The sequence below is a fragment of the Rhinopithecus roxellana genome, chromosome 12 (assembly GCF_007565055.1).
Source record: "Rhinopithecus roxellana isolate Shanxi Qingling chromosome 12, ASM756505v1, whole genome shotgun sequence".
NCBI classification, from domain to species: Eukaryota; Metazoa; Chordata; class Mammalia; order Primates; family Cercopithecidae; genus Rhinopithecus; species Rhinopithecus roxellana.
In genome coordinates, this window is record NC_044560.1 from 109,646,801 (window position 1) to 109,668,460 (window position 21,660).

Genomic DNA, 21,660 nt, shown 5'->3' on the forward strand with positions numbered 1-21,660 from the left:
TTGCATGCCAAAAACACTTCCACCCACGCCATGACAGTTTACAAATGCCACGGCCATGCTGAGAAGTTACTCATCATCATCTGGATAGGGGAGAAAATTCAGGTTCTGGGAGCTCCTTGTTCCTTACCCAGACTCAGGCATAATCCACCCTTATTTAGCATATAATCAAAAAATAACTATAACCATAAAAATATATCAAAATAGTCAACCAATAGCCCTTGGGACTACTCTACCTGCAGGGTAGCCACTTGTTCATTCCTTCCCTTTTTTTTTTTTTTTTTTTTGAGACAGGATCTCCCTCTGTCGCCCAGGCTGCTGGAGTGAAGTGACATATTCTCGGTTCATTGCAACCTCCACCTCCCAGGTTCAAGCATTTCTTGTGCCTCAGCCTCCTGAGTAGCTGGGACTACAGGCACACACTACCATGCCTGGCTAATTTTTGTATTTGTTTTATTTTTTTTTGTTTGTTTGAGATGGAGTTCCACTCTTGTTGCCCAGGCTGGAGTGCAATGGCACGATCTTGGCTCACCGCAACCTCCACCTACCAAGTTCAAGCGATTCTCCTGTCTCAGTCTCCCAAGTAGCTGGGATTACAGGCATGCACCACCACGCCCGGCTAATTTTGTATTTTTAGTAGAGATGAGGTTTCTCCATGTCGGTCAGGCTGGTCTCGAACTCCTGACTTCAGGTGATCCGCCTGCCTCGGCCTCCCAAAGTGTTGGGATTACAGGCATGAGCCACAGCGCCTGGCCAGTTTTTGTAGTTTTTAGTAGAAATGGGGTTTCGCCATGTTGGCCAGGCTGGTCTTGAACTCCTGGCTTCAAGTGATCCGCCTGCCTTGGCCTCCAAAGTGCTGGGATTACAGGGGTGAGACACTGCACCTGGTCCCTTTTTTTCCTTAACTTTTTTTTTTTTTTTTTTTTTTGAGACGGAGTTTCGCTCTTGTTGCCCAGGCTGGAGTGCAATGGTGCGATCTCAGCTCACTGCAACCTCTGCCTCCCGGGTTCATGCGATCCTCCTATCTCAGCCTCCCGGGTAGCTGGGATTACAGGTGCCCACCACCACGCCTGGCTTATTTTTGTATTTTTAGTAGAGATGGGGGGGGTTTCATCATTTTGGTCAGGCTGGTCTCGAACTCCTGACCTCAGGTGATCCGCCCGCCTCCACCTCCCAAAGTGCTGGAATTACAGGCGTGAGCCACAGTGCCTGGCTATTCCTTTACTTTCTTAATAATCTTGCTTTCACTTTACTGTATCCACTCGCTCTTGATTTTTTTTTTTTTTTTTTTTTTTTTTTTTTTTGAGACAAGGTCTCACTCTGTTACCCAGACTACACTGCAGTAGTTCATGGCTTACTATAGCCTCGACCTCCCAGGCTCAAACAACCCCTCAGCCTCAGCCTCCCGAGTAGCTGGGACTACAAGTAGGCACCAACCACCATGCCCACTTGGCCAATTTTTAAAATTATTTTTATTTTTATTTATTTATTTTTTTGAGACGGAGTTGCCCAGGCTGGAGTGCAATGGCATGATCTTGGCTCACTGCAACCTCTACCTCTTGGGTTCAAACGATTCTCCAGCCTCAGCCTCCCAAGTAGCTGGGATTAGAGGTGCGTGCCACCACACTCAGCTAATTTTTGTATTGTTAGTAGAGACAGGATTTCACCATGTTGGTCAGGCTGGTCTCAAACTCCTGACCTGAAGTGATCCACCCGGCCTCGGCCTCCCAAAGTGTTGAGATTACAGGGGTAAGCTACCGCGCCCGGCCTAAAATTATTTTTAGCATAGACAGAGCCTCACTATGTTGCACAGGCTGGTCTTGAACTCCTGTTGTTCTTGAATCCTTTCCCGTGTGAAGGAAAGAACCCACTTGACCTCTCAGGCTAAACCCTAGTTTCTGGGGTGCGTCCTGTGACAGCAGGACCAGTATAATGCTGTTTCCTGTAGTTACGGCCACCACAATACCACAGGGTCCTCTTTTTGCCTTTTCAGTTTCCTAGTTACCAATCCTTTAATACCTAAATTTATTTATATTCGGTCATCTCGGTTAAAATAACCAGTGTGATTTCTGTCTCCTGAATATACCCTGACTGACACAGATTTTGTAATAGGAAGGAGTTTTTCAAAGGTGGGTTTTGGGGAATTGTTTATTCATTTATTTATCTATTATTATTTTTTGAGACAGGGTCTTGGTCTGACACCCAGGTGGAAGTAGAGTGGTGTGATCATGGCTCACTGCAGCCTCAAGCTCCTGGGCTCAAGCAATCCTCCCAACTTAGCCTCCCCAGTAGTTGGGACCACAGGCATGCTCCACCACGCCCAGCTAATTTTTATTTTATGTTATTTATTTTTGAGACAGAGTCTCGCTCTGTGGCCCAGGCTGGAGTGCAGTGGCGCCCTCTTGCCTTACTGCAACCTCTGCCTCCTGAGTTCAAGCAATTCTCCTGCCTCAGCCTCCCGAGTAGAAACACAGGCACACGCCACCACACCTGGCTAACTTTTGTATTTTTGTTTTGTTTTGTTTTGAGACGGAGTCTTGCTCTGTCACCTAGGCTGGAGTGCAGTGGCGCGATCTCGGCTCACTGCAGGCTCCACCTCCCAGGTTCATGCCATTCTCCCGCCCCAGCCTCCCGAGTAGCTGGGACTACAGGCGCCCACCACCACGCCTGGCTAATTTTTTGTGTGTGTTTTTAGTAGAGATGGGGTTTCACCATGTTAGCCAGGATGGTCTCGATCTCCTGACCTCGTGATCCGCCCGCCTCGGCCCCCCAAAGTGCTGGGATTACAGGTGTGAACTCGCCTGGCCACTTTTGTATTTTCAGTAGAGATGGGATTTGAACTCCTGGTCTTGAACTCCTGACCTCAAGTGATCCACTTGCCTTGGCCTCCCAAAGTGCTGGGATTACAGGCCTGAGCCACCGAGCCCAGCCCTCATTTTTATTTTTGGCAGAGATGGGGTCTCACTATGTTTCCCAGGCTGGTCTCAAACTCCTGGACTCAAGTAATCTTCCTGCCTTGGCCTCCCAAAGCACTGGGATTACAGGGGTGAGCCACTATGCCTGGCTGAGTATGCTTTAGTTGCATTTTGGGTTTTTTTTTTTTTTTTTTTTCTGGAGATGGAGTCTCGCTCTGTTGCCCAGGCTGATCTCCGCTCACTGCAAGCTCCGCCCACTGAGTTCATGACATTCTCCTGCCTCAGCCTCCGGAATAACTGGGACTACAGGCGCCCGCCACCTCGCCCGGCTAGTTTTTTGTATTTTTTAGTAGAGACGGGGTTTCACTGTGTTAGCCAGGATGGTCTCAATCTTCTGACCTCGTGATCCGCCCGTCTCGGCCTCCCAAAGTGCTGGGATTACAGGTTTGAGCCACTGTGCCCGGCCTGCAGTGGTGTCTTCTGAGTACCCTGAGATGCCTACTGAAAGGACATTAGAAGCTTGGGATTTTTTTGTTTTTTTGTTTGTTTATTTTTGGAGATAAGGTCTCCTTCTGTTGTGCAGGCTGAGGTGTAGTTGCACAATCACAGTTCACTGAAACCTCAAACTCCTGGATTCAAGTAATCCTCCTGCCTCAGCCTCCCAAATAGCTAGGACTATAGGTGTGCACTACTGGCTACTTTATTTATTTATTTTTTAACAGGGTCTTGCTATGTTGCCCAGGCTAGTGTTGAACTCCTGGACTCAAGTGATTCTCTTACCACAGCCTCCCAAAGCACTGGGATGGCAGCATGAACTGTGACACCCAGCCAAGCTCAGATCTTTAAACTGTCACCTCCAGTCAGTCAGAAAGCCAGAGAGCTTCTCTGGAAGCCCTAAAAGATTTTTATATTTTTATATTCCTTGTATATACAGTACCATATTACTGAAAATCCACCACAAAATGTAACTATGTGCGGCAGAGTGGCATACCAAGTGGAATTTTGAGTATTGCCAGGTTTCTATTTAATTTAATTTAATTTAATTTAATTTAATTTAATTTAATTTAATTAATTTATTTATTTTTGAGACAAGTGTCTCACTCTGTAGCCCCAGCTGGAGTGCAGTAGCATGACCTTTGGTCACTGCAACCTCCGCATCCTGGGTTCAAGCGATTATTGTGTCTCAGCCTCCCGAGTAACTGGGATTACGGGTGCACCACCATGCCGGGCTAATTTTTTTTTTTTGAGACAGAGTCTTGCTCTGTCGCCCAGACTGGAGTGCAGTGGTGTGATCTCGGCTCACTGCAACCTCTGCCTCTTGGATTCAAGGGATTCTCCTGCCTCAGCTTCCCGAGTAGCTGGGATTACAGGCACACGCCACCACCTCTGGCTAATTTTGTGTTTTTAGTAGAGATGGGTTTCATCATATTAGCCAGGCTGGTCTTGAACTCTTCACCTTGTGATCTGCCCGTCTTGACCTCCCAAAGTGCTAGGATTATAGGCATGAGCCACGGTGCACGGCTAGTTTTTTTTTGAGACAGAGGCTCACTCTGTCACCCAGGCTGGAGTGCAGTGACACGATCTCGGGTCACTGCAACCTCCACCTCCTGGGTTCAAATGATTCTTGTGCCTCAGCCTTCTGAGTAGCTGGGACTACGGGTGTGCGCCACTACACACAGCTGATTTTTTTGTATTTTTAGTAGCGACGGGGTTTCACCATGTTGGTCAGGCTGGTTTCGAACTCCTGACCTCAAGTGATCCACCCACCTTGGCCTCCCAACGTGCTGGAATTACAGGCGTGAGCCACCACATCCAGCACAAGTTTCTAATATGAAGGTTTGGGTGTCAATTGAAAACGAGTGGGACTTTGAGACTTGAGGCCACTGCACTCCAGCCTGGGCAACAGAGCGAGACTCTGTCTCAAAAAAACAAAAAGAAAAGAAAACGAGTGGGATTTCAAGACTTGAAATGTGGACATCTGGTTGAACACAGATAAATCTGTGAATCTTGGATTTTCTGTACTTCCCACTTTTCCCACTGTCTACCAGCCCATTTCTGCACTCCACTTTGCAGCACATCTCATCATTGATATCTGCCGGGCACGGTGGTTCATGCCGGTAATCGCAGCACTTTTGGAGGCTGAGTCAGGAGGATTGCTTAAGTCCAGGAGTTCAAGGCCAACCCAAGCAACATAGTGAGACTCCAGCACTACAACAACAACAACAAAATAATAAATAAACAAAAGTAATCAGGTGTGGTGGCTCAAGCCTGTAGTCCCAGCTACTGGAGAGGCTGAAGTGGGAGAATAGCTTGAGCCCAGGAAATGGAGGCTGCAGTGAGCAGAGATAGCACCATTGCACTCCAGCCTGAGCAAGAGAGCAAGATTCTGTGTCAAAATAAATAAATAAATACAATTATTTGCCTTCCATTCTCTCTTAAATTCATTCAATGGGGGGCCAGGTGTGATAGCTCACACCTCCTAACACTTTGGGAGGCTAAGGCAGGAGGATCACTTGAGACCAGGAATTCGAGAGCAGTTTTGGCAATATGATGAGACCCTATCTCTAGAAAAAATTTAAAAAATCTGGCCGGGCACGGTGGCTCATGCCTGTAATCCCAGCACTTTGGGAGGCTGAGGTGGGCAGATCACCTGAGGTCAAGGGTTCGAGACCAGCCTGGTCAAAATGGTGAAACCCTATCTCTACTTAAAATACAAAAATTAGCCAGGCATTGTGGCAGGCACCTGTAATCCCAGCTACTCGGGAGGCTGAGGCAGGAGAATTGCTTGAACCCGGAAGGCAGAGATTGCAGTGAGCCGAGATCACGCCATTGCACTCCAGCTTGGGAGAAAAGAGTGAGACTTCATCCGAAAAAAAAAAGAAAACAAAAGGTGATTAAGGCTGGGTGTGGTGGCTCACACCTGTAATCCCAGCACTTTGGGAGGCTGAGCTGGGCAGATCATGAGGTCAGGAGATTGAGACCATTCTGGCTAACACGGTGAAACCGCATCTCTACTAAAAAAATACAAAAAAATTAGCCAGGCGTGGTGGCGGTTGCCTGTAGTCCCAGCTACTCGGGAGGCTGAGGCAGGAGAATGGCGTGAACCTGGGAGGTGGGGCCTGCAGTGAGCCGAGATGGCGCCACTGCACTCCAGCCTGGGCAACAGAGCGAGACTCTGTCTCAAAAACAAAAACAAAACAAAACAAAAATAGACAACTAATATAGTTATCTAGTAATAATCAGCCTAAAAAATGTTGACTTAGCTGGGCACGGTGGCTCACGCCTGTAATCCCAGCACTTTGGGAGGCCAAGAGGGGCGGATCACGAGGTCAGGAGATCAAGACCATCCTGGCTAACACGCTGAAACCTCGTCTCTACTAAAAACACAAAAAATTAGCCAGGCGTAGTGGCGGCCGCCTGCAGTCCCAGCTACTGGGGAGGCTGAGGCAGGAGAATGGCGTGAACCCAGGATGCGGAGCTTGCAGTGAGCTGAGATCCGGCCACTGCACTCCAGCCTGGGCGACAGAGCGAGACTCTGTCTCAAAAAAAAAAAAAAAAAGTTGACTTGACAGACCCAAACTACACCACAGAACCTTGTTTCTACCACCATCGCCATCTGAAAGAACTGTACCACCATTAGCGCCTCTCTGGGGACCATGACATCTTGTTTGCTGAAAATTAAATAGATCACAGTGGGCCCGGTACGGTGATTCACACCTGTAATCCCAGCACTTTACAAGGCAAGGCGAGGCAGATTGCCTGAGCTCAGGAGATTGAGACCAGCCTGGGCAACATGGGGAAACCTTGTTTCTACTGAAAATACAAAAACTTAGCTGGGCGTGATGGTGTGCGAATGTAGTCCCAGCTACTCGGGAGGCTGAGACAGGAGAATTGCTTGAACCCAGGATGCAGAGGTTGCAGTGAGCCGAGATCACGACACTGCACTCCAGCCTGGGCGACCGAGTGAGAATCTATCTCAAAAAGAATAATCAAATTAATTAAAATAAATAAATCACATTGGGCATAGAGGGAGTTCATGGTGTGTGGGCAATTCACTAGCCCTCTGGTGCCAAAAAAGCAGACAGAATTAATGCGAGCATGAGGGGCCATTTATTGTTCAGGGGCTAAGCCCCCATGTTTTGGGGGGGTTCCCGCACTGCTGCCTCCCCCCATTGTTCCTGTGGACCCCTCAAGTGGCAGGTTGCCGAGATGATCGTGGAGGGAGCGCATCTTCAAACATAGATGGTCCAGAGTGGCTATCTTCTCCCTGTCAGTGGGGAGGCAGTGGGGAGTTGATGGCAACATGGCTAGGTGCTGGGGTGTTTGAGTGGAAGGAGAGATCAGGCCCCTTCCCCAAGATCTCACCCTCCTCCCACGCCCTCAGCCTCCTTCCTCACTCCGGCTTCATCTTGTCTGTCAGCAGTAGATTCTTGGCCCGCAGGGCCTCGTCTTGGGCCAGCCGAAGGGTGGAGCTCAGGGCCTCTGCCCTGATGTGTTTGGCTAAGGCCTGGCGCTCCAGCTCCTGGGGAGAGGAGCGTAGGCGTAGCTGGGCTTGCTGGACTGGGCTGGGGGTGGAGGGGGAGCTGGATTGTGGAGGGCAAAGCGTAGGGTCCCATGGGGCCCACATTTCTCCCTCAGAGTTTCCCATCATGCCTTGAGCTTGAGACTGACCCCAGCATCCCACAATGCACTGGTCTCCAGATTCCGTTGTGGACTAAACCTATGTCTGTCCTATTGTCGGTCCCATGATGCATTGACCTATGTCCCAGCAAGCACTAAATCAGTGTCCATCATCTGTCTCCTAAGCTCATGAACTATCCTACATTTGATATGTGTATGTGCCCCAGTATCCTACCATGTGGTGGCCTCCTACATCCCATAAGTTAGAAAATCCCACATCTCCTTATCCATTAGACCAGCACCTCTCACACAAAAGTCCTGGCCGAGTGCAGTGGCTCACACCTGTAATCCCAGCACTTTGGTCAAGAGTTCGAGATCAGCCTAGCCAACAGGGTGAAACCCTGTCTCTACTAAAAGTAAAATATTAGCCGGGCGTGGTGGCATATGCCTGTAATCCTGGCTGCTCAGGAGGCTGAGACATGAGAATCTCTTGAACCTGGGACGTGGAGGTTGCAATGAGCCAAGACGGTGCCACTGCACTCCAGCCTGGGGCAACAGAGTGAGACTCTGTCTCAAGAAAAAAAAAAAAAAAAGGCCGGGCGCGATGGCTCATGCCTGTAATCCCATCTCTTTGGGAGGCTGAGGCAGGCAGATCACGAGGTCAGGTGATCGAGGCCATCCTGGCTACCACAGTGAAACCCTGTCTCCACTAAAAACACAAAAAACTAGCCAGGCGTGGTGGCGGGTGCCTGTAGTCCCAGCTACTCGGGAGGCTGAGGCAGGAGAATGGCGTGAACCCAGGAGGCGGGGCTTGCAGTGAGCTGAGATTGCACCACTGCACTCCAGCCTGGGTGACAGAGCGAGACTCCGTCTCAAAAACAAAACAAAACAAACAAATAACAACAACAACAAAAGAAAACAAAAAACAGTCCTTAGTGCCCTAGTTCTCTATGTCCAACTGCACCAAGCCCCACGTCCTCTCATGTATTATTTGTAGAGCTCGGCCACATCAATGTCTTACAATGCCTCACTTGTCTGTCTCACCCACTACAACATAATCCCATAGGACATTAGGTCAATATCCCATAATACAGTGCACTAGGGCTCAAGTTCCACCAACTACTGGGCTGAGTGTATTCTGCAATGCCCCAGGAAGAGCTGTGGTTCCATTTCTCATAACACATCAGCTAACTGGGACCTACAGTCACTGGGTCTCCTATCTTACCTCAATATAGCTGACCCCAATGATCTTGTACAATGCACTGCCTCTCTAAAAATTTAGAGAAAATCAGGCCTATATTCCATGAAGCTTTAGACTGGTATCTGTCTCGTGTCCCACAATGCACTAGATCCAATGTCCCATCATGCTTTAGGCCCAAGTCCACCTTCCGAGGTTTCGTCATGATTGGCCTGTGACTCACTCACCACCAAACTGCTTGTCCGTCTCCCCATGCATTAGGGCCAAGTCCTCCCCCAGTGCCTGCTGCTCCCAGCTCTGCCCTTCCTTTCCTGCCACACACCAGCAGTACCCTTGAGTCCGGGGCTCCCTTCTCCTTGCCCCAACAGAAAAGTAAAGTGGGACATGGTGGCCCATATTCCCTGGTACCAGAATCTTCTTGTGTAGCCTCTGACAGCTGGGACAGGCAGGAGTCAGGCCCCTCTGCTTCACCTCGTCCACTAGTGGGGTCAGCGCTCGGTCCAGCAGCTGCTGCAGGGACTCCGTGGACAACTGCGACCCCTGGCTGGGGGAGGGGCGGTCACCAGATAAAGAGGTCCAGTACGAAGTCCAGGGTACCCCATGCTCACCTGCACAGCCTCCATTTGGCCTCCTTTCCAGTATGCACCCTATGCAACCTTCCCAGCATGGACTGTGCACCAGCTGTCCCTTGGTTTCCATAGTGCTCTGGGATCACCACTCTTTTTTGTTCTTGTTGTTTTTAAGATGGAGTCTTGCTCTGTCACCCAGGCTGGAGTGCAGTGGCGCGATTTTGGCTTACTGCAACTTCTGCCTCCCAGGTTCAAGCAATTCTCCTGCCTCAGCCTCCCGAGTAGCTGGGTCTACAGGCATGTGCCACCACACCCAGCTAATTTTTGTATTTTTAGTAGAGACAGGGTTTCATCATGTTGGCCAGGATGGTCTTGATCTCCTGACCTCATGATCTGCCCACCTCAGCCTCCCAAAGTGCTGGGATTACCGGTGTGAGCCACTGGGCCCGGACCTTTTTTTTTTCTTTTTTTTTTTTTGAGATGGAGTCTTGCTCTGTCACCCAGGCTGGAGTACAGTGGCATGATCTGGGCTCACTGCAAACTCTGCCTCCTGGATTTAGCGATTCTTCTGCCTCAGCCTCCTGAGTAGCTGGGATTGCAGGCACCCGCCACCATACCTAGCTAATTTTTGTGTTTTTAGTGGATATGGGTTGTCACCATGTTGCCCAGGCCGGTCTTAAACTCCTGACCTCTGGTGATCCTCCCACTTGGCCTCCCAAAGTGCTGGGATTACAGGCGTAAGCCACCGTGCCCGGCCGGAATCACTATTCCTAAGGGCACCAGACAGCCCTGAGTTTAGAAAGGCCGTTATAACTAACGCTTCCCATAATGCACTAGTGAAACTCGATTTCATGTTGTATTGTGAGTCCCCCTTTCCTACAATGGACCTTCCCACAATGGACCAAAAATGGTGTATCCCTTGGCTCCCACAATACACCAAGGTCTCACTTCCCCCACAGTGCACTGAAACCCTGCCTCCCCTCATGTTCACATCCCAGCCTTCCCACAATGCACTGGAAATATGATGCTCAAAATGTACTAAGTTCTTTTTTTTTTTTTGAGATGGAGTCTTGCTGTCGCCCAGGCTGGAGTGCAATGGCGCGATCTTGGCTCACCGCAACCTCCACTTCCCAGGTTCAAGAGATTCTCCCACCTCAGCCTCCCGAGTGGCTGGAATTACAAGTGCTCACCACGACACCCAGCTAATTTTTGTATTTTTAGTAGAGACAGGGTTTCACCATGTTGGCCAGGCTGGTCTCAAACTCCTGACCTCAGTGATCTGCCTGTCTTGGCCTCCCAAAGTGCTGGGATTACAGGCGTGAGCCACTGCGTCCAGCATTTTTTTTTTTTTTTTTTTGATACACAGTTTCACTCTACCTACCAGGGTGGAGTGTAGTGTCCTGATCTCAGCTCACTGCAACCTCTGCCTCCCAGGTTCAAGTGATTTTCATGCCCCAACTTCCTGAGTAGCTGGGATTACAGGTACACGCCACCACGCCCGGCTAATTTTTGTATTTTTGGTAGATATGGCGTTTCACCACATTGGCCAGGCTGGTCTCAAACTCTTGATACCAAGTGATCCACCCACTTTGGTCTCCCGAAGTGCTGGGATTACAGGCGTGAGTCACCGTGCCCGGTCTATACCAAGTTTCTCTTGAGTTCCACAAGACACTGATTTTACCTTGTAGAGTGGGAACAAATGAGGCTTCTAGTGCAGCAGGACTGGCTGTTTCTACCATGCACTGGAATGCCTTGTCTCCCAAATGAACAGCGCCCCACCCTTCACTAATGTCCCATCTCCTTCCGCATCTCCTTTAATATTCTATCCACAAGGCTCCCATAGGCAGGCCTAGCCCCATTACCTGGCACAGCGGGCACAGTTGCCTTGTTGGGACCGATCCAGGTTCATGGAGAGGTCAGGCCCTCTTCGAGAGTTCTGAAATTGCCGCCCGAACTCCTCCAGAATGGGTTTCAGTGGGCCCAGCCCCTCCAGTTCGCTCCTCAGTGAAGCCACAGACACTGCTGACCGCTCCACCCTGAGGCATGAGTAACCAGTGCTGCCAGCTCCCTCTTGAGCGGTATAACCCTGGCAAGACTCCACCCATTATTAGTCCACCACTTATGTCTCCATCTGGTCTGCGATTCTCCACCCTACCCTCCCCTCTCTGCTCTGACTGGCCTCACTTTTTGTATTTTATGTTATGTTATGTTATTTTATTTATCTATTGACCATTTTGAGCCAGGGTCTGGCTCTGTTGCCCAGGCTGGAGTGCAGCATCACCATCATAGCTCTCTGAAACCTTTAACTCCTGGGCTCATGCGGTCACTCCTGCCTCAGCCTCCCGAGTGGCTAGGACTACCATGGTGTGACACCACACCACTCCCAGCTAATTTTTAAATTGTTTGTAGAGATGGGGTCTCCGCTATGTTGCCCAGGCTGGTCTTGCACTCCTGGCCTCAAGTAATCCGCCAGCCTCAGCCTCCCAAAGTGCTGGAATTATACACGTGAGCCACCTCACTGGGCCACCTTTTGTAGATTATTGTTTGAAATGCCCCTCCTAGTTCTCTAATTGGCTTTCTCGGATCCCTCTTGACCCTACCCTTTGTCCTTTTAAGGTATAGGCCACACCCCTTCTCTAATTGATTCCACCCCTCAGGCCTTATTAGGGTTGATGCAACCCTTCCTGCTCTCTAATTGGTGTTTCCCCATGCCAGTATATGTTCCTGAATGCCTGGCCATAGCTGATTGGCCTACCCATTTCCCTCAAGGCCCCGCCCCTGGGTTGGGATCGCCCTGCCCCTTCTGGTCTTCCCAAGCACTGGCCACCCAGTCCTTACATCGTACACAGCTCGTCCGCCCGACCTCGCAGTTCCTGCAAGCCCCGCGCCGTCTGTGCCTGCTCGCGCTGTGCCCGCTCCCACTGGCCCAGGAAGCCGTCGACCCTGCCGCCCAGGCCCCCGAGCAGTCGCAGGGCTTCCTGCACCGCCCCCTCCTCCTGATGCCACCGGGCGGTCAGCGAGGACACCTCTCTCCTGGAGGGGCAGAGAGGGGGAATGGGTCGGGGCTAGGCTTGGACAGGTCCCCATCTGTCCCCACGATATAGGCGGAACAGGACTCACCTATCTCGCCCCACTGAGACCATGCCGGTGGCTCCAGACCCACCCAGGTCTCCAAATTTTCTTGCACCCTCCATTTGGTGAAATTTGGTCCTGTCCTCCAGAGCCCCGCCTTTATCCCCTTACTTTACGGGCTGTCTTGACCCTTCCCTGGTCAGGTCCCCAACCTCTACCTGGGCTCCTCCACACACTGCCCCCCAAGGCACTGCCCACCCTACGCTGCCCCACTTGGTGCCTCCAGGACCGCTCCTCTCCCAAGCCCCGCCCACCTCAGTTTCACCAGGCCTGGACCTGCCTCCCAGCAGCCCAGAACTCAAAAATTCATTATTCTGTCCCTCCCTTGCTCAGGTCACTGCTTCGGGGCACTCCCTCCTCTGCTCTTGGAGACCCCAGGCTTGTCGTCCTCCCGTTAAAATCTTTGAGGCGGCCGGGCGCGGTGGCTCAAGCCTGTAATCCCAGCACTTTGGGAGGCCGAGACGGGCGGATCATGAGGTCAGGAGATCGAGACCATCCTGGCTAATACGGTGAAACCCCGTCTCTACTAAAAAATACAAAAAACTAGCCGGGCGACGAGGTGGGCGCCTGTAGTCCCAGCTACTCGGGAGGCTGAGACAGGAGAATGGCGTGAACCCGGGAGGCGGAGCTTGCAGTGAGCTGAGATCCGGCCACTGCACTCCAGCCTGGGCGGCAGAGCAAGACTCCGTCTCAAAAAAAAAAAAAAAAAAAAAAAAAAAAAAAAAAAATCTTTGAGGCTCCTCCCCTGTGTCCCCGCCCACTGCAGCTCCTGAAGACTGCCCACGCCTCTGCCCAACTTAGTTCCTCGAGGCTCCTCCCATGTCCCCTCCCACCTCAGGTTCTCGAGGCTCCACCGATATCACCGCCCACCTCAGCTCCACGAGGCTCCCTGAGTCTCCACCCATGCCTCTCCTTGAGAACCCCGTCCCTTGGGTCCCGCCCACCGCAGCTCCTCGAGGCTCCACCCCTGAGTCCCCGCCCACCTCGTTTCCGAGGCCCCGCCCCTAGGTCCTGCCCACCTCAGCTCCTCGATGCCGGTGAACACCTTCTGCAATTCCTGCTCGCTCACGTAGGGGCCCTCACCTGCCCGAGGCCCCATTCCCCAGCCTGCGGGGACCAGGCCGCGAGGCCGCGAGGGTTTGTCGGGACTCCCTGGCGGGCCGGGGCAGCCCTGGGACGTGGCGGCGGGGCCCAGGCCGTTCCGGGAGAGGCCAGCCTCCGGCTTCTGCTGCTGCTCCGGCTCCTGCAGCTCGGCCTCCTGCCGTCGCGGCGTCTCATCCTGCAGCTGCTGCTGGAGGTAGCGCAGCTTCTCCTGGTCGGTAAGAGAGGACAGGACGGGGTCATAGCGTCCAGCCGCTTTCCTCCCGCAACCACCTCTACCCCCAAATTCGCTCCAGTACTCCCCAAGATTGGAAGTAGAACGCCTGTGGGGACAGGATGTTGGAAGTCCCACTGGCTGTCATTAGGGAGGGGAGGCACCATTTGAGGCCCAGTTGGACTCCAATTCCCGCTAACCTCCCACAGCCTGCCTCCAGGTATCCACCCGGCCCTCCAAGCCTTCCAGGCGTCAAATACCAGTCCCGGCCACTTGGCAAGAACAACTGAAGCTTTCTCAGCATTTTGTTGGAAAATGAGTGAGCATGTGGACAGGACAGGCCTTCTCACTTGAAGTCCAGCTCGAGTCTCTTTCTGGGACCTGAATGTGACTGCAGGGCAAGAGTCCCCCATCTGGGTGTTGGAGCCTCATTTGAATCCCTCTTATCAGTGGGTTCTAAGGATGACTGTGTGCACGCAGGCGCAGTGTGGTGGTGGTGTCGGGGCGGGGAGTTCCACCTAAAAGTGTATCTTGAGTCCCTCCCGCATATGACCTCCTCCCACAAATCCTGGGACTTCCCCCAGTCCTTACCTCCAGCAGGGCAGAATTCTGCTTCAAGACATTGGTTTTGATTTCAGCATCTTCCACAGACCGCGTCACCTTCCAGCAGTTCTCCTGGGTCAGACACCAGGGCGAGGGCCCTGCCTTCCCATTTCAGTTCTGCCTCCCAACCCTTAGCCTGTCTATTTCCATACAGGCTCCAGGCCTCCTAGCCCCTCAATATAAGACACACTCACCAGCTCATTTCCTTGGCTAAAGGGATGGCTTCCTCCTTAGCCAGACGTGCCAGAGTGGTATCCCTCCACTTCCTCCCACCTCTTGTCGATCCACCCACTCCATTCCTCCCCTCTTTTTTTCTTTTTTTTTTCTTTTGAGACTGTCTTGCTCCAGCGCCCAGGCTGGAGTACAGTGGCGCAATCTTGGCTCACTGCAACCTCCACCTCCTGGATTCAAGTGATTCTCCTCCCTAAGCCGAGTAGCTGGGATTACAGGTGCCCGCCACCACACCTGGCTAATTTTTGTATTTTTAGTAGAGATGGGGTTTCACCATGTTGGCCAGGCTGCCTCAAACTACTGACCTCAGGTGATCTGCCCGCCTCGGCCTCCCGAAGTGCTGGGATTACAGATGTGAGCCACTGCGCCCAGCCTCCTCCCCTCTTTCTTCCACCCTCTTCTTATTCCCATTCCCCTCTCCCCACCCACTCCTGCATCCCACTGGCTCACCTTGAGTTGAATGCAGTACCCCTCCAACTCTTCTGCCTCATGCCGCCTTCTCTCCAGATTCTCGCTCAGCACAGAACACTCACTCTGGAGCATGGAAGGAGGAGAGGTTAGCCAAGGACACAAGGGGACAGCCTGTGGAAAAGAAGATCTGGGCCTGGGAAGGTTCCTCTCCCTTCTGAGCCTCAAGCTCCCCAACTGAGCTATGGGTGCATTCCACTGGAGGCAGGCTCCAAGCAGGGAACTTAGCCCTGGAGGAAGGGCAGGTGTTGGACATAGGGTGTCCTCACACCTGCAGAGTCTGCACGTGCTGGTTAACCCGGGTAGTCTTTTCCTTCAAGCTGGTGATGGAGTCTTTGGCGCGGACCAATCCACTGTTGACCCCACTCTGGGGAAGAATGGGAGACAGGTGAGTTATATGGTGTGTGGGTGCAAGCCCCAAGCCCAAGAAAAATTCCAGAACTGGGAGGCTGTGTTTACACCTTGATTTTGCCCTGGAATGGCTGTGTGACTTGGAGCCAAGAGCTATACCTCTGATTCTTAGCATTCCTGCGCAGCAAACCCAGGGGATAAACGACCTTTCTTCATGGTGGGCTGGGAGAAAAACAGGATCCAGGAGGGAATGGGGGATGGAGGTGGGGTGCTCAGACATGTGGAGGAAGAAGGATGAACTCAACCAAACACTGAGCTAAATGTCTTTGGGGGCCAGGTGCTGTGGCTCACTCTGGTCATCCCAGCACTTTGGGAGACCAAGGTGGGTGGATCACTTGAGGTCAGGAGTTCAAGACCAACTTGGCCAACATGGTGAAACCCCAACTCTACTAAAAATACAAAAATTAGCCAGGCATGGTGGTGCATGCCTTTAATCCCAGCTACTTGGGAGGCTGAGGCTGGAGAACTGCTTGAACCTGGGAAGCAGGTACTGCAGTGAGCTGAGATTGCACCACCACCACACTCCAGTCTGGGTGACAGAGCAAGTCTCTAAAAAAAAAAAAAAGTCCCTGGGGTCCACAGCATAAAAAAATGAACTTTGAAAACACATGTCCTGGCTCTCTCTCCAGGCAATGGTGAATTACAAAGGAAGCCACTTTTCTTTTCGGTGTTTTTTTTTTTTTTTTGAGACAGTCTCACTCTGTCACCCAGGCTGGACTGCAGTGGCGCGATCTTGGCTCACTGCAACCTCCACCTCCCGGGTTCATGCCATTCTCCTGCCTCAGCCTCCCGAGTAGCTGGGACTACAGGCACCCGCCACCATGCCTGGCTAATTTTTTGTATTTTTAGTAGAGACGGGGTTTCACCGTGTTAGCCAGGATGGTCTCAATCTCCTGACCTCGTGATCCGCCCATCTCGGCCTCCCAAAGTGCTGGGATTACAGGCGTGAGCCACCATGCCCGGCCAGGAAGCCACTTTTCAGATCTGAGCACTTGCAGTGCACCAAGCACTTGTCTTTTATTCTTCACAACCACACCTTTTGAGGTTATTTGGCCTATTTTACAAGTGAGACAAATGCGTCTTAGAAATGGGCTATCCCTTGTCTTCCCAGGTACTCAGTACATTAGGTGACCTCATCAGAATCTAGATTCAGAACCCTTGTTTTAAACCATGACACCATGTGGCCTCTGGTCATCATTACTTTATATCACATAAAATGTTGTGCAACTCCTGCCAATCTATGGTTCAGGAGGGATGCCTGTGGTAGGATCCATTCTCCCAGCTTGGACAGTTACAGAAGCCTTAGCCTGGCATATGACTGCCCAATCAGAGACTACATTTCCCAGGTTCCCTTGCGGCTAGGTGTGGCCATGTGACTAAGTTCTGGCCAATGGAATGTGAGTGGAAATAATATAGTCAATTTATTTTGGGGGGAGGTCGGGGGGTCTCTCATTATTACCCTGGCTGGTGTGGAGTGATACTATCATAGCTCACCAACTCCTGGGCTCAAATGATCCTCCTGCCTCAGCCTCCCAAGTAGCTAAGACTACAGGTGCTTGCTACCATGCCCAGCAAAATTTTTAAATGTTTGGTATAGATGGGTTCTCACTATGTTACCCAAGCTGGCCTCAAACTCCGGGGCTCAAGTGATCCTTTTGTGTCAGCCTCCAAAAGTGTTGGTCTTACAGGATTGAGCCACTGCACCCAGCCTCCTTTCTCTCTTTTTTTTTTTTTTGCCTACATCATTACTTGGACTGTGCAGAATTATACTCAATTTCTGAGTCATCCCTTAAAGTAAGGAATAAGAACTTTCCCTTTTTCTCTCATTTCACTGGAATGCACAATTGAGGGCTGTCTTGGACCAGCAGATAGAGGACACAACGAGACAGAAGGAGCCTGAATCGTTGACATGGAGCCACCATACTCCATCCCAATCACCTGTGAAGACTTTCAGGGTGAGACATTACATCTTCTGTGTTATTCAGGCTGTGTTATTTTGTGTTTTGTTGTTGTTGTTGTTGTTACAGTAGTCAAATGTATAACTTCAATATCATTGACGTTCTTATTTCACACTTGAAGGGAAAGAGAGGCAGAGAGCCATCTGCCAGCTGGTTATGACCAATTCCAGCCAGTGGAAGGGAAGTGGGCACTGGTGGATATGTGGAAAAGACAGGCATGATCTCTTCCCCTGTTCCTCCTGCTTAATGGCTGGAAGGCAGTGGTGAGAGCAACTGTCTAGAAATGGCTGAGCAACCAGAACATAGACGCCTGTAACCTGCTGCATTTGAAGAGCAGAGCTACTATGCTTATCAAGTCTTTTATGTGCAAAAAAACCACAGCTCTCTTGATTTCTCTCATGGTTGCTGAACTAATACACAAAAGAAAGAGAGAACAAGTTTCCTCCCTTGTAAGATAGGGGCAGCAACACATTTCTTGCATGATTGCTCTGGGGAAGAAGTGTGGTAAGAAATATTGTATCCAGGAGGCGGAGCTTGCAGTGAGCCGAGATCGCGCCACTGCACTCCAGCCTGGGCGACAGAGTGAGACTCCGCCTCAAAAAAAAAAAAAAAAGAAAAATATTGTATCCAGTTGACATCAACAAAATGGTGGATTAAAGAATTCAGGCCGGGCACAGTGGCTCACACCTGTAATCCCAGCACTTTGGGAGGCCAAGGTGGGTGGATCATTTGAGGTCAGGAGTTTGAGAACAGCCTGGCCAACGTGGTGAAACCCCGTCTCTACTAAAAATACAAAAATTAGCCAGGCGTGGTGGCAGGCACTTGTAATCCCTGCTACTTGGAAGACAGACTGACATAGGAGAATCCCTTGAATCCGGGAGGCAGAGGTTGCAGAGAGCCTAGATGGCGCCATTGCACACTAGCCTGGGCGACAGAGCAAGACTCCATCTCAAAAAAAAAAAAAAAAAAAAAGGCCGGGCGCGGTGGCTCACGCCTGTAATCCCAGCACTTTGGGAGGCCGAGGCGGGTGGATCACCAGGTCAGGAGATGGAGACTATCCTGGCTAACACAGTGAAACCCCGTCTCTACTGGAAAAAAAAAAAAAAGAAATCGCCAGGTGTGGTGACAGGCGCCTGTAGTCCCAGCTACTTGGGAGGCTGAGGCAGGAGAATGGCGTGAACCCGGGAGGTGGAGCTTGCAGTGAGCAGAGATGCGCCACTGCACTCCAGCCTGGGAGACAGAGCAAGACTCCTTCTCAAAAAAAAAAAAAAAGGAATTCAAAAATTCCACCCCTCCATAAAAGCAATGAAAAACTAACAAAACATGGGCTTTGAAAAAAAGAATCAGTTTTTTCACAATTCTGGAAATTCCAAAGGCTTGCAGAAACTCAAGGAGCATTTATTCAAGAAAAGTGACTCTCGATAAAAACGTCAAGACTTGAGGAATTTTGACTTACCCTAGTCCTATCTCCCATTCCCTAGCTCAGCAGGAACCCTAGAAAGTAACAGCCCACATTTCCCACAGGGAGGAAGCAGAATGAGAATAGAACTCATTCAAGCCTTATTACCCAAAGAAGAGTCATTCTATGATTTTTTTTTTTTTTTTGAGATGGAGTCTCGCTCTGTCATGCAGTGGCGCGATCTTGGCTCACTGCAAGCTCTGCCTCCCGGGTTCACGTCATTCTCCTGCCTCAGCCTCCGAAGTAGCTGGGACTGTACAGGGGCCCACCACCACGCCCGGCTAATTTTTTGTATTTTTAGTAGAGACAGGGTTTCACCGTATTAGCCAGGATGGTCTCGATCTCCTGACCTCGTGATCCACCCGCCTCGGACTCCCAAAGTGCTGGGATTACAGGCGTGAGCCACCTCGCCCAGCCCATTCTATGATTGTTAAGTGATGTCTGGGAAGACCCCACACAGAATAGTTGTCTTTCCTTTTCAGAACTGGCAAAGCCCTGAAAATCTCTGATAGTTGAAGGAAAGATTTGGATGTTTTTCCTCTCCAAATCTCATATTAAAATGTAATTCCTTGCCAGGCACAGTGGCTCACACCTGTAATCCCAGCACTTTGGGAGGCTGAGGCAGGAGGATTGCTTGAGCTAAGGAGTTTGAGACCAGCCTGGACAACATGGTGAGACCCCACCTCTACAAAAAAAAAAAAAAAAAAAAAAAAAAAAACCACAAAAATTAGCCGGGTGTGGTGGTATGCACCTGTAGCCCCAGCTCCTCAGGAGGCTGAGGTTGAAGAATCGCTTGAATCTGGGAGGTGGAGGTTGCAGTGAGCCGGGATTGTGCCACTGCACTCCACTCTGGATGATACTGAGATCCTGTATCAAAAACAACAACAAAAAAATGTAACACCCAGGCTGAGTGCAGTGGTTCATGCCTGCAATCCCAGCACTTTTGGAGGCCAAGGTGGGCGCATCACTTGAGGTCAGGAATTCAAGACCAGCCTGACCAACATGGCGAAACCCCGTCTCTACTGAAAATACAAAAATTAGCCAGGCACAGTGGTGCATGCCTGTAGTCCCAGCTACTCGGGAGGCTGAGGCAGGAGAATCGCTTGAACTCAGGAGGCGGAGGTTGCAGTGAGCTGAGATCACGCCACTGCACTCCAGCCTGGGTGGCAGAGTGAGACTCCATCTCAGAAAAAAAAAAAAAAAAAAAAAAAAAAAAAAAAAACCACCTGTGTGGCACCTCCTTGCTCCCGCTTTTGCCAGGTGATATGCTGTCTCCATCACCTTCTGCTATGAGGCCCTCACCAAAAGCTGAGCAGATGTTGGCACCATGCTTATCAGCCTGTGAACCATAAGCCAATTAAACCTCTTTTATTTATACCCAGCCTCAAGTATTCCTTTATAGCAATGCAAGAATGGACTAACACGGAGTGGAAGAGGGAACATTTGTAAAGAAAAAAAATGTACGCTTGTTTTAATGTTGCTACTGCCGAAGGCAATGGATAACAGTTGGGGTAAGCAATAAAAAACAAAAAATCTTAAAAGGAAAATCTGATGGAGATATCTTTTGAAGCCTTGAAATATTCCAACAAATTCCTGGGAAGGTAGAAAGCCATTGGCCTATGTAGGGTTGTGTACATGCTTGGGAAAGTTCTGAGAAGGCCCCAAGCTTTTCACCTCTGGCTGACCTTGAAGTCTTGAAACGCTGCACCAGCAGGAAGGGAAGGCTAAGGTAGAGTTGTAAATTGTCTATCTGAGTGTTAAAGTTGTGCCTCATCAGGCACACAGAGCCATTTGGCAAAGACTAGAAGATTTTGTTGTTGTTCCAGTTTAAGGAAATCTCTCTCCATTCATTAGCTAACCACTAAAATCAGAGAACAGACACTTCAGTGGCCAAACATGACAAAGAACACAGATATTACAGGAATAGTTCAGAAAAGTCTCTTTTTTAAAAAGCAACTACAGGCCAGGTGCAGTAGCTCACCCCTGTAATTCCAACAATTTGGGAGAATGAGGTGGGAGGATTGCTTGAGCCCAGAAGGTCAAGACCAGCCTGAGCAACACAGTAAAACTTAATCCCTTAAAAAAATAATAATAGGCCGGACGCGGTGGCTCACGCCTATAATCCCAGCACTTTGGGAGGCCGAGACGGGCGGATCACGAGGTCAGGAGATCGAGACCATCCTGGCTAACACAGTGAAACCTCGTCTCTACTAAAAATACAAAACCTAGCCATGCGAGGTGGCGGGCACCTGTAGTCCCAGCTACTTGGGAGGCTGAGGCAGGAGAATGGCGTAAATCCGGGAGGCGGAGCTTGCAGTGAGCTGAGATCCGGCCACTGCACTCCAGCCTGGGCTACAGAGCAAGACTCCGCCTCAAAAAAGAAAATAAATAAATAAAATAATAATAATAATAAAATGGGCCAGGCACGATCTCATGCCTGTAATCCCAGCACTTTGGGAGGCCGAGGCGGGCGGATCACAAGGTCAGGAGATCGAGACCATCCCGGCTAACATGGTGACCCCTGTCTCTACTAAAAAACACAAAAAACTAGCCAGGTGTGGTGGCGGGCACCTGTAGTCCCAGCTACTCGGAAGGCTGAGGCAGGAGAATGGCGTGAACCTGGGAGGCGGAGCTTGCAGTGAGCCGAGATCGCGCCACTGCACTCCAGCCTGGGCAACAGAGCAAGACGCTGTCTCAAAAGAATAATAATAATAATAATAATAAAATTATCTGAGCTTGGTAGTGCACACCTATAGTCCCAGCTACTCAGAAGCCTGAGGCAGG

The 21,660-nt window shown here is 50.6% G+C and overlaps 1 protein-coding gene across 1 annotated transcript in view; it reads right to left on the reverse strand.

Annotated features, from left to right (window-relative positions):
* Positions 1 to 7,022: 7,022 nt before the first annotated feature.
* Positions 7,023 to 21,660, reverse strand: part of TSKS (testis specific serine kinase substrate) — a 30,546-nt gene continuing 15,908 nt past the window's right edge. The window contains exons 3-11 of the mRNA XM_010369507.2: positions 15,320 to 15,415; positions 15,031 to 15,114; positions 14,338 to 14,421; positions 13,451 to 13,743; positions 12,138 to 12,332; positions 11,162 to 11,335; positions 9,139 to 9,274; positions 7,310 to 7,434; positions 7,023 to 7,179 (exon numbers count right to left, since the gene is read on the reverse strand). Coding sequence (XP_010367809.1) covers positions 7,023 to 7,179; positions 7,310 to 7,434; positions 9,139 to 9,274; positions 11,162 to 11,335; positions 12,138 to 12,332; positions 13,451 to 13,743; positions 14,338 to 14,421; positions 15,031 to 15,114; positions 15,320 to 15,415 — 1,344 coding nt within the window. The remainder of the gene's footprint in view (positions 7,180 to 7,309; positions 7,435 to 9,138; positions 9,275 to 11,161; positions 11,336 to 12,137; positions 12,333 to 13,450; positions 13,744 to 14,337; positions 14,422 to 15,030; positions 15,115 to 15,319; positions 15,416 to 21,660) is intronic.